The following is a 13,300-nucleotide window of genomic DNA, read 5'->3' on the forward strand; positions in this document are numbered from 1 at the left end:
TCTCAGTGTATTCTCATTCCTTTGTGTGGAAGCGGAACGTCACAACGTCAGGGTTTTAATCTGGGATGGTTTAAAATGCACAACTACTCTCCGTTCTATTTGAAGGTCGACAGCGCCCTCTTATGGTATTTTAAAGACATAACTCATGAAGTAAGATTATGAAATCAACAATTCACTTGTCTCTAAAAGTTATTTGTGAATAATAAAATCAATTTCTCATACGTAGACTATTAAAAGTCAAATCTGATTTTAAGGTAAAATTCCTGTAAAAAGTTAAAAAAAAAAACAAAAAACAGTTATTCAATATGTTGACTGAATAAAAAAAAAGACGGAACGGTAACAATTGATCTGTAAAAAGAGAAATGAATGACCATGTTGGCTATTACAACAAAAAAATGGGTTTGTTTACTCCATGAATGCTCAACAAAAAATCAAACTAAAATTTTCAATTCCACCACACCTTTCTATAGAAAAAAGATGACAATTTCATCACAAAACAAATAAAGAGAAGCTATTATTAACATTAGTTTGATGAATGCAAACCTGAAATTGTGAGATAATGTCTTTTTTTAATAGAGCTATACTAAAACAACCTGTGTGAGCAGTTGCAAAAACCAAGCAAAGCAGCACCATGGCAGAGTAAAAAAGATGTAGCGGGAAATTATGCACAACGCTATAATTCCCATAAGCAACCGTAGACAGATTAGGAGACTTGACAACCCCTAATAAATATAGGGCCAAAGCATTGTTTCTCTTTGAATGGTAGATTGAATATTTGCCTTGTCTAAAAGCGTGAAAGGTTTATTTGGTGGCATGAAACCACACATTGCTCCATTGGGTGCTCAAATACAACTAATGCAATATGAAATGAATGCATACAAATACAAAAACAATCAATTTGAAAATGAAACATCCAATCATCAGATACTGTCACAATTTAGGATGAGCTAAATATAACATTTTAGAATTTTACGTCTAGTGTTATGATATTTAGTTTTTCATCTAATTCATAATATATTCTCTTTATTTTTAACTACACTTTCAGCACCATGGACAGCACATATTTACACAGCCCAAAGTTACACTCAAAAAAGCTATACAGGATAGCTCAAAACCAATCTTGAATAAAAATAACGAGTGTGTTAATTTTAAAAAAGCATCAATAAATGCAGTTATTTAGAACAAAATGCACTGGAGTTGCAATTAAAGGATCCTACCTTCTCTTTGTTGGGTAAAGTCTGAGTGCTGGTAAAAGTGTCTCCTCCGTTTATACTGATCAGTTCTGCATCTACAGATGGAAACGGGGCGGGGAAAACCACTACGTCACTCTTGAGTGTGTCTGAGCTGAAACACACATCGTACTGCTGAGTGGACTTGGAGTAAGACCAGCTCCCGTCCGGGTGGGTGGTGATCATTGGGGCGCTGTACCTGCTGAAAGAGCCGTCTGTCCTGTGGCATTTGACAGCTATTAAACTGATGAGGCTCAGCAGGAAGATGAGCGACACCGACACAATGCCGATCAGCAGGTACAGGTTGAGGTCAGAGAAGCTGTCCTCCTTTATGGGAACATGTCTGAACTGAGTCTGGATGTCAGCGGAGCTTTCAACCACCACCACATCAATGGACACAGTAGCTGAGAGGGAGGGCTCTCCGTTATCAGAGACCAGCACCACCAAGGGGTGACTCTTCAGGTCGTTGTCACTCATCCTCCTCTTAGTCCTGATCTCCCCGCTGCTGGTTCCGATCCTGAACAGGTTGTTTCCTTTGGGCTCAGACAGGTGATAAGAAAGCAGCGCGTTGTATCCAGAGTCTGCGTCTACAGCCCTGATCTTTGCCACAAAGTATCCTGCTTCAGCAGAATATGGGATGCTCTCACTGTTAACGGAGCCGTGCTCAGAATAAGGAGCCAGAACTGCAGGACTGTTGTCATTCTCATCCAGAATAAACACATTTACAGTCACGTTGCTGCTGAGCGGAGGAACACCAGAGTCTGTGGCCTGAACTTTGAACTGAAACGTCTTCAGCTCCTCAAAGTTAAAGGACTGCAGGCTGACGATGTCTCCACTCTCTGAGTTTATGTTTATCATGGTAGATAACGGTAATGAGTATATATTGCTTTTTAGAAAATAGTATCCAACCTGGCCATTTTCATTCATGTCAGCATCAAATGCTGACACTCTACCTAGAACTGCTCCCACTGGGCTGTTTTCGTTAACATACAGGTTTATAAGCGGCGGCGAGAAAAGCGGTGCATTATCATTGACATCAGAAATATGAACGATTATAATATTTGTGCTGCAAAGTGAGGGTTTGCCTCCATCACACGCTGTGATACTCACATTATAGCTTGCAGTCTCCTCTCTGTCTAATGGACCATTAACTATCAAAGAATAATAATTTTTGTAATTAGTTTCTAATTTGACCGGTGCGCCTTCATTTATCCTACAATGCACTTCACCGTTACTGCCACTGTCTGCATCCAACACTGACACGAGTGCAATCGCAGTCCCTACTTCAGCGTCCTCCTTCACTGTGTTCTGCAGAGAGGTCACCGTCACCTCAGGAGCGTTATCATTCAGGTCCACCACCTCCACTAACACCTTACAGTGAGCGGACATAGGAGGATGGCCTCTATCGCTGGCTTGTGCACGAATCTCAAACACGGGGTTTTCTTCAAAATCGACATGTCCCTCAACTGTCAAAGCGCCTGTGTTTGGGTCTAAGTGAAAAGTCTGCAGTATGTGATCCTGCTCTTTTGAATATAAAGTGTAAGTGATTTCCTGGTTCGCTCCTTCGTCTGCGTCTGTAGCGTTTAACATCAACAGAGTGGTGCCAATTGGCGCATTTTCAAACACTCGAGTTTTGTACAGTGATTTTTCAAACACAGGCGCGTTATCGTTAATGTCTAAAACATTAATAACAATGTTTGATGTCCCAGATTTGGGGGGGTTTCCGTCATCTACGGCCGTCAGAATAAGCTTGATGAGTGACTCCTTTTCTCTGTCCAAAGCTTTCTGCAACACTAATTCAGCACTAACGCTTTCACCTGATTTACTTATCGCGAGATTAAAATGTTCATTAGAGCTCAGCTTGTATGTGTTAATGCCATTTCCCCCCACGTCTGCATCATAGGCTTGCAACAATGGGAATTTTAGGCCAGGCAGCGTACTTTCAGCCACGTCTATACTCTGGGATTTATCAATAAAATACGGTGAATTATCATTAATATCTACAATGTCAATTTCGATACGGTAAAGCTTTAAAGGCTCGTTTATGACCGCCTCGATGTTCATAGTGCATTTCACAGCCTTCGCGCACAGCTCCTCCCTGTCTATCCTCTCGCTCACGTAAAAAGCCCCAGTCTTTGTGTTTACCTCGAAATATTTTCTCTTGGATCCAGCAACAATCCGAAACATCCGAGACTCCAAATCCTGCACGTTTAAGTGTAAATCCTTTGCTATGTTCCCCACAAATGTTCCTGGGTTCACCTCCTCTGAAACCGAGTATGAGAGCTGTCCTGACGCTTTATCCCAGCAGTAATCCAGTACAAGGAGCAGGAAAAATATCCAAACGAAGCACTTTCTGCTCGGTAAAAACATCACCATTTCCATAAGAATGCAGCTCAGATTCACATGAAACACTCAAACGGAATCCTTCCACAAGCAATGAGACTTAATAGATATATTCTTCCCTCTCAGACGATGCTACACGAGCAGCTGTCGCATTGTACTGGTGCTCTCTCTCTCTCTCTCTTTGTTATAAAGCTGTGCGTGATTTTTCCAGGGGCGTTGCACGTTACAGCATGACAACAAGTTATGGTCTCTACTGCCGCCTTGTGGCAGTTTCTGTTAGTCCAGTCTTGTATAAAAAAATAGTACTGCTATGTTGACTTCACATTACTTTACAATATTATCTAAATTGTATTCATATAAACGCCATTTTTCCTGAAAGTGTAGATATCAGCACCATGGAGAGCACCGCAACGTCAACGTTAGTCTCAACTCATTTCAGACAATAACAGTCCAGGACAAAAAGTGGAAAAAATAAATATATTACATTTTTAAGTCACTTGATAAGCTTTGATGTATTCTAATAAAGTGGTTCCCAAAATTTTCACAGCCCCGTACCCCTTCATATATTCACCCTAAAGCCATGTACCCCCTACCCCTGCATTAAAAAAACAAAAACAAACAAACAAAAAAGCTAGCAATGTAACGTCAAATACAATGTAGCACCATCATATTAAATGTGTCTCAGATTTTTACCAATTCTGTTGAGGTATTATAAATGCTACTACGACTACTACTACTACTACTACTACTACTACTACTACTACTACTAGGCAAGGCAAGGCAAGGCAAGGCAAATTTATTTGTATAGCGCATTTCATACACAAGGCGACTCAATGTGCTTTACATGATAAAACAATCATTTGTTTAAAATCAATAAGAACATTTAAAATCATCAGTAAAATCAATTCAAATCATCAACAAACACATGACATCAACAACAAGACCAAAAATCTCTCTCTCAACCACATGCAGTATAGAAAAAAAGTGCCTTTAACTTTGATTTAAAAATGTTCACATTAGATGCTGACTTCAGCTCTGCTGGCAGTTTGTTCCACAGCTTCTTTGCAGCATAATAACTAAACACAGCAACGCCATGTTTTACTGTGAGCTCTGGTCTCCACTATCTGACCTGTGTCCATAGATCTGAGAGACCTGAGGGGTATTCCATAAAGCGGGTTATGTTCATACTCTGAGTATGTTCAGGCTCAAATGAGGGAAACTCTGAGTATCCCATTCCTAAACGCGAGGTATGTTCTTCTCTGAGTCTGTTACCATGGAAACATTGTCCGTGAACTAAACCTGGTCGCTGGCAGGTTTTTACACACCGCAGACGTGCTCACGTCATTACTAATGTTGTGTTGCTTTACTTTTTTTTTTTTGTTTTTGTGCGAACGTAGTTTTCTTTAGAACATTGTGGATACAGATTATTTAGTGAAAGTCACTGAGAGGTTGATCTGCATTAAAACATCTACTGACGTCTGTAGTAAAGTTCTCTGAATACAAACCTGTGGATAATGTAAAGGGGGAGATGACAATTTAAATTAATCCACTTTTAAGGCTCGATTGTTGTTTTATATTGTTATGCAGTTAAATCTGTAGAACATGCGTATTTGAAGATATGATGGGGCAGTGAATTGTGACGCTGCGTTTGAAAGCGATGGTTCGCGTCTCGCTTCAGTGTTTTTTATGACATTTTTTAGGACATTGAGATGACTCTGGTGACAATATTACAATAAAAATGCCGCTGCCACGTATCAGACACATTTTATTCATATTATTTACCGTTCGTCACGTCACTGAAGCAATAAAGTGATGAAGTGACCAAAAAGTGACTAATTACGGGTGATTTAAGACACTATTGTCACTGAAGACTGAACGCACCTTTAGAACAGGCTCATATTCCTCAAACACCAGCTTATTTCACTCATTAGGGTGAATAAATCACTCTCTTCCGTTTGGTTGTCATGGCAGCTCGTGTCATCTTCGATCCATTGATGATGGCTTTTTATCGCGCGCGTGCACGTAAGTAACCCAAGGTTTACATACTTAGCCTTGACTAACCCACTTCATACCAGCTGTAATGGAATCCGATACCCAGAGTTTCCCATCGCAGGGTATGTTGACCCAGAGTTTATGGATAGACTCACAGTTTGTTAACCCTCCTTCATGGAATACCCCTCTGCTGGGTTCATACCTGACTAACATGTCACTGATGTATTCTGGACCAAACCCATTCACAGATTTATACATCAGCAGCAGAACTTTAAAGTTTATTCTGAGGCTGACTGGGAGCCAGTGTAAAGACTTTAAAACTGGTGTAATGTGCTCTGACCTCTTTGTTAAGACCCGAGCTGCAGCGTTCTGAACCAGCTGTAGATGTTTGATGCTCTTTTGGGGGAATCCTGTCAGAAGACCATTACAATAGTCCAGTCTGCTGGAGATAAAAGTATGGACCAGTTTCTCCTGATCTTTCTGAGTCATTAAACCTTTCACTCTGGAGATGTTCTTTAGGTGGTAGAAGGCTGTTATTGTGATAGATTTGATCTACTACTACTACTACTACTGCTACTACTACTACTACTACTACTACTACTACTACTACTACTACTACTACTACTACTAATAATAATAATAATAATAATAATAATAATAATAATAATAATAATAATAATAAAAATAATAATAATATCTGTAAGCACACAATACAAACTCTCATTCAGAATTATTAGGTTTATTTTAATAATTTTCCTACCGGCATTTTCAGTGAAAACAATCAAAACATTTTGGAAAAATAAATCTATCAAATATTTGTTGATTGAACATATAGCAGTAATACAACATATCGATCACCCTGAAACTGTGAAATACAACTCAATACAATGTTACAATGTTTGGCTGAATTTGAGACAGTCTGAGTATTTAATTGTTCTCCATTCAAAGTTTAGTCCTATAGTTTGTTTTCATGTTCGTCAAAGCTGAAAATTCACTATCACACAACTACATCATAGCAAAGGGCGTCTTTCACGTTTGGCTAGTGCAAAGCAAATATAGCTCTCATCAGATTTGCATGTTTTTAATTAGATTGTTTCTCTGTCAGTCTTAATGAAACCATTGTATGGCAATGCATGAAGACTCCTTGTCAATTCATATTCTAGTTTCCAATGTTGTCACCTTGTTTCGATTTTTATTAACATACCCATATATGGCAATTTAAGTACCCCTGGGGGTACCCGTACCCTACTTTGGGAACCTAGGGTCTACTAAGGTTATGTACAACGTTTAATATAAGATTGAAAGAGATCACGTCATACTACACAATGGTGGAAAATTATCTCTCAGGAAAACTGATGAGGATCATCTTTTTAAAAGAATAAGCTTGAAGTTGCATTAAAAACTGAATGGTTGCAACATCTAAAGGGGTTTGGAAAAATGTATATCTTATTGCAAAATTAGCAAGCACAGCATGTAGAGCAACAGCAAACTATGGACTCACCTTCTCTTTGTTGGGTAAAGTCTGAGTGCTGGTAAAAGTGTCTCCTCCGTTTATACTGATCAGTTCTGCATCTACAGGTGGAAACGGGGCGGGGAAAACCACTACGTCACTCTTCAGTGTGTCTGAGCTGAAACACACATCGTACTGCTGAGTGGACTTGGAGTAAGACCAGCTCCCGTCCGGGTGGGTGGTGATCATTGGGGCGCTGTACCTGCTGAAAGAGCCGTCTGTCCTGTGGCATTTGACAGCTATTAAACTGATGAGGCTCAGCAGGAAGATGAGCGACACCGACACAATGGCGATCAGCAGGTACAGGTTGAGGTCAGAGAAGCTGTCCTCCTTTATGGGAACATGTCTGAACTGAGTCTGGATGTCAGCGGAGCTTTCAACCACCACCACATCAATGGACACAGTAGCTGAGAGGGAGGGCTCTCCGTTATCAGAGACCAGCACCACCAAGGGGTGACTCTTCAGGTCGTTGTCACTCATCCTCCTCTTAGTCCTGATCTCCCCGCTGCTGGTTCCGATCCTGAACAGGTTGTTTCCTTTGGGCTCAGACAGGTGATAAGAAAGCAGCGCGTTGTATCCAGAGTCTGCGTCTACAGCCCTGATCTTTGCCACAAAGTATCCTGCTTCAGCAGAATATGGGATGCTCTCACTGTTAACGGAGCCGTGCTCAGAATAAGGAGCCAGAACTGCAGGACTGTTGTCATTCTCATCCAGAATAAACACATTTACAGTCACGTTGCTGCTGAGCGGAGGAACACCAGAGTCTGTGGCCTGAACTTTGAACTGAAACGTCTTCAGCTCCTCAAAGTTAAAGGACTGCAGGCTGATGATGTCTCCACTCTCTGAGTTTATATTTATCATGGTAGATAACGGTAATGAGTCTATAGGGCTTTTTAAAAGCGAGTAGCTCACCTGGCCATTATTTTCTACATCTGCATCGAGTGCTGTGAGTGTTTTTACCACAGCTCCTGTTGGGCTGTTTTCTTTTACATACACATTAATTAAAGACTCTGAGAATTTTGGCGGGTTATCATTGACGTCAGAGACCTGAACACGGACTACGCTGGTGCTGGACAGAGGTGGACTCCCTTCATCCATGGCCACTATAGTGATATTGTACTCTGACATTGACTCTCTATCCAGCGAAGCATCAACTACCAGCGAGTAATAATGCTTATAATTAGTATCTAGCTTAAAAGGAGACTTGTCAACAATGACAGCATTTACGGCTCCATTTCTTCCACCGTCTTTATCCAGCACGGAGACAAGAGCCACAGCTGTACCAGCTGCTGTGTCCTCTTTGACTGTGTGCAACAGGGTGGTCACCATGATCTCAGGAGCGTTATCATTTACATCTATCACTTCAATCAGCACCTTACAGTGAGCAGACAGCGGAGGCTGGCCTTTATCTGTGGCCTGTGCGTGAATCTCAAAGGCTGGATTTTCTTCATAGTCAATTTGACCTTTAACTGAAATAGCACCAGTTTCACTGTCCATTTCGAATAAATCTAAGACACGATCCTGTCCTTTTTTCCTCAAGGAGAACTCTATTTCTTTATTTAGGCCTTCATCTGCGTCTGTTGCATTTAGAGTCACCACAGTTGACCCGACTGGTAAGTTTTCATTGATTTGAAATTTGTATAGTGATTTAGTAAAAGCAGGATAGTTGTCATTAACATCCAACACGTTAATGATGATTTGTGACGTTCCTGACTTTGCAGGGTTTCCTCCATCTACAGCAGTCAGTGTGAGCTTTATTACTGAGTCTCGCTCGCGATCCAGCTGCTTCTGCAGCACTAACTCTGCAGACACAGACTCCGTTCCTTTGTGTATGTCTAATCTGAAATAATCATTATTACTCAGTTTATAAGTGCTGAGCCCATTCTTTCCGACGTCTATGTCTGTAGCCTCAATCAGTCCAAATTTCACACCGGGTAAAGTGTTTTCTGCAACATCCAGCGTTTGTAAATGCTCTGAGAACACAGGCGCATTATCATTAATGTCTGTAATGGTGATCTCTAATCGATAAACCTTCAAGGGATCGTTGATTACGGCTTCTACATTTATGACACAGTTTTTGGCTTTTGCGCACAGCCCCTCTCGGTCTATTCTTTCATTCACATAGAGAAATCCTGTTCTTAAATTTACTTCAAAATATGTGTTTTTTGCTGCACTGACGATCTGAAATTTACGTGTCTCTAAATCCTGGATATTAATGTTTAAATCCCTGGCAATATTTCCGACCGAAGTGCCTGGGTTTACCTCCTCTGAGACGGAATAAGAGAGCTGCCCATGAGCCACCGCTCGCAAGCAGTAATCCAACAGCACGAAAGCAGTACACGTCCAAAAAGAACCCGTTTTGCCTTTGAAAAACATGATAAAATCCAATCTGAAGAGTAGAAATGTAATTCCAACCACCCCGGTCCTGGAAATATCAAGGTTGGTGAATTCTCAGCAGCCTAAGGAGAACAAACGAAGCTTCTTTCCCCCTCACCCTCCGTTCCTTTGTTATAAAGCCTGGAAAAATCGTCACCGTCATCTGTTTCAGGGAGGAGACTGCTGCTTTAATAACTAACTGAAATGGCACGGTCTATTACGCCCCTATGTGGACAAAAGGTAAACTTCAAACTACTTCTTTAGTATCACACTATTATACTCTATATGTGATGGGTGAATTTTATTATTCTAATTAACATTTGGGTTTATTTGACGATTTTTCTTTTTTTTTTTTTTTGCAAACATTACATGTACTTGGCTGTATGATCCATCTCACTTTAAAGTGTAGTTGGAGCTACTTTTAAACTCATAATGAAGATTTTTTTGTTTTTATCAATCCCAAAACATATCTGCCTGATGAAACAGTTTGTCTTATTTAATTAACAATTATTTAAAAACACCTAATAAATCATTTTCCTGATCTGTTTTTTTACTCTTTCTTTTCTGAAAAAAAAAAAAAAAAAAATCCTTAAGCGTGAATTCTATTTATTTATTTAATTTTAAAGTCCAAAATTGTGATCATTCAGGGAATGCAAAACATTAATGGTAAAATGTTTTTTTTAGATTCTTGATATTCCCCTTTACTCGTAAACTTTTTGATTCATTTTTGTCTTCGCTTTACAGTCCTATTAGTGTAAATATTTGATTTGATACATATTTCAGCACCATGGACAACGTCATACATATTTCAATAAACAGGGATGTACATACTGTAACTTTCTTTTGTTCTGTACTCAGTGGAGCAGCTATAGGGTTGATCGGAGTTCACTTTTTTTTTTTAAATACATGTTTCACGTCACCACCTGGAACAGAGGGATGGGCGAATAAAGTGACATTGCACTTGAATTTGAACTGAAAATATAGAAACAGAAAAACAACGTCACGTTTGTTATTTAAAGCTCGAGGATATGAAGTAAATTTTTAATTAAATGACTGAAAACTATTGAATGTACAAATTCTGCTTTTTCTAACACCAAAAAACTAATTAAAGCTGTTAAAGCACTGAAAGTTCTGTTATCTGTTAATTATCTTTAAAAATCGGGTAAAATTATCTTCTTAAAAAAGCAAAATAATAAAAATAAAAAGATTAGGTATTTTTACAATTACAATCAATTCAAATTTCATTTAGCAGAAGCTTTTATCCAAACAACACGAGCCGTAGGGTTAAGGCACATATTCAATATCCCACAGTTTTTGGGTTGAATTTGAACTGGTGACCATCTGATTACAAACCCCACTTCCTTAACTGTTACACCACCATTCAATTTATACAGTTTTATTTGTACGTTCAACATAGAACAGTGTTACTCGATGAACATGCAAATAAAACAAGGTATGCTACAGAAGGTAGATTCACTATACCTAAAGTAAAGACAAATAGCATTAAAAATATACTGCAAATGTACAGGGCCATGGTGACATGAAATGCTCTTCCAAGACAAATTATTCAAGAAAATAATTAATTTCGATTTAAAAAAAAACTACTCAAACAATGCATTAACAAAACAGCTCTAAATATGTATAATCAAAGCTACTGAATACACTTACTTCGTGTAAGTTTGATTATGTGATCTATAAATGTAATATTGAGAAATAACAGTTAATATATATTGATATATTGTAAATGTAAATTGCTAAATAAGCAATCATCTTATGTTAAATGCCACATGTTGAAGGAATTGTTCATTTGAACCCTAGAGGTCAGACTGTATGAATGTTGTTTTTGTTTTGTTTTGTAAATTGTTTTAGTTGTTGTTTGTTTGCTTTTTTTTAACGTGTTACAGTAATTGTACATTAATAAGACAATTGTATTGGGTGTGGTGGCTCCAGGAAGAGTAGCAATGGATCTAGTCAAAGCTAATAGAGATTCAAATAAAAAAGATACAAAGATATCATCAATTCTAAAATGAAAAAAAAAGATCCAGTTTTGTCACTGTTGGATGGACTGTTCTCATATGTCTGGTTGTGTGTGCATGGAGACTGTGTGATATGAAATATTTAGACTTTCCTCCATTCCATCAAAAGTGAAATGCAAATGATTTTAAGCTGCATTTTGGAGCTGCCAGAATCAATCCTAAAAAATTCAACATTACTTGGCTACCTCGGTAAAACAAATTAATTACAAAATGATTGAAACCACGATCCTTGGGTCTGAACTAATTTTTTTATTATTTTTTTTTTTGCATTTGAGCAGTTTTTTTCATTGATTGAAAAAAAAATCATTTTGATTGAAAAAAAAAATCATTTTTGATTGAAAAAAAAATCATTTTTGATTGAAAAAAAAAATCATTTTTGATTGAAGGAAGACATTTTTGATTGCAATGATTATTTTTTTTTTTTTTTTGTTTGTTTGTTTTACATATTATTGAATAATAAAGACATAAATCTACCACTGTAAGGTGGACCCTCCCATAACTTTTGATAGAAGGGAGGAAAGTTGCTAAAATTGAACAGTGTTATTGATTACAATGTATTTGATTACGAAATCTGATGATTGTGTGACATATGTGCTTAAATATGACAGATCTTTGTGGCAGCTTCAAAATGCAGCCGGAAGGCATCCACCTATAACTTTTGACGAGACAGCGGAAAGTTGTCTTATTCATTATTTGACGATAGAAGGCACTTTAAGGTGACCAATCAGAAATGAGGGGTGTTCCAGGGGCCGTCCAAAGTGGCCAAATGTCCAAAAGTCTGTTTTGCGAGGGAGCTGAAATTGTGTGCGTGCGTGTGAAACACTGTGGTAGTTTCAATTTGTTCGTGAGTAAGGCCCAATCCCAATGTCCGCACTCATACACTCACTGACTTTGAGGCGCGCTCCCGCGAAAGTCCATGAGAGTTAAAGTCCGTCCCATTGGAAAATCATGCATGAGGGAACTTCCGGTGACTTTTTCAGACCTTCTTGCGCCCTTTTCATAAGTGGCCAACTCCGCAGACTTATCTTAAGGGAATTACCCATAGTTCATTGTATTGTGACGTATGGCAGGAATCTCATGGGAAAAGCAGCTGGCAGCTGCTTTAAAAGCGACGTGAAACGAGCGAATTAGTAAACAAAAATATTTTAGCATAAGGATAATTGGGGCCAAATACCATGTACACAAAAGCAAATGACAAACAAATAAATAAAAATAAAATAAAGAAATCCATCTATTGTTGCAGTTAAAGGTGAGGTGAAATCACTTTTTCTGTCTGTGTTGCTCGTACGTGTTACAGGAGATTATATTGACAGTTTATGTGGAAATATTTAGTGTTTTCAAAGAAACCAAGAAAAATGTGTATATTTGTGCTTAAATTTGTGTCATTGTAGATATGCAATAATAAATACATTTAGTATTGTATAAATGGTTGTACATGCCTCCTGCTCTTCTTTTAACAAAATTAAGAATGAGATGGTAAATTACTCAAATTGTAGCAGTCCTGCACTGGCTCCCTCATGTAGCCAATAGGGAGGTAAATTAATGTCTGCTATCGTTCAATGCATCAGTCCTTGTTTAATAAAAAAAGGACTGAACAGCAAACCATGCGTTTTTTCAACTGAGAACAAAGCATGAACATCTGTTTACATATAAATAACTATCATATTTATTTAACTTTCATATTTTACTTGTGAAATTATCATTCATTGGCCATGCAATAAACAGAGAGACTTTAAACACAGTCACAAAGAAGTGTTATAAAGCCCAAAGTCCCAAAGCTACAATCATAAGGAGCGTTAGGTATTGCTGTCAAA

The 13,300-nt window shown here is 38.4% G+C and overlaps 2 protein-coding genes across 5 annotated transcripts in view; both read right to left on the minus strand.

The window, feature by feature from the left end:
- Positions 1 to 13,300, minus strand: part of LOC114470587 (protocadherin alpha-C2-like) — a 171,065-nt gene that overhangs the window by 80,265 nt on the left and 77,500 nt on the right. The gene's annotated exons all lie outside the window — the stretch shown is intronic.
- Positions 14 to 8,571, minus strand: LOC114471494 (protocadherin alpha-8-like). Its single transcript, XM_028460334.1, has 3 exons — positions 7,066 to 8,571; positions 1,218 to 3,431; positions 14 to 19 (listed from the first exon to the last, which is right to left on the minus strand). Exons 1-3 carry the CDS (start codon positions 8,569 to 8,571, stop codon positions 14 to 16), a joined length of 3,726 nt encoding a protein of 1,241 aa, XP_028316135.1.

The sequence above is a fragment of the Gouania willdenowi genome, chromosome 10 (assembly GCF_900634775.1).
Source record: "Gouania willdenowi chromosome 10, fGouWil2.1, whole genome shotgun sequence".
NCBI classification, from domain to species: domain Eukaryota; kingdom Metazoa; phylum Chordata; class Actinopteri; order Blenniiformes; family Gobiesocidae; genus Gouania; species Gouania willdenowi.

Coding starts and splice junctions, on each gene's coding strand:
- LOC114471494 (XM_028460334.1), bottom strand. CDS start 8,571: ATGGACAGTGAAACTGGTGCTATTTCAGTTAAAGGTCAAATTGACTAT. Junction 3,432..7,065: donor CTTTACCCAACAAAGAGAAG/GTGAGTCCATAG, acceptor TTAAACGTGCAG/GATTTGGAGTCTCGGATGTT.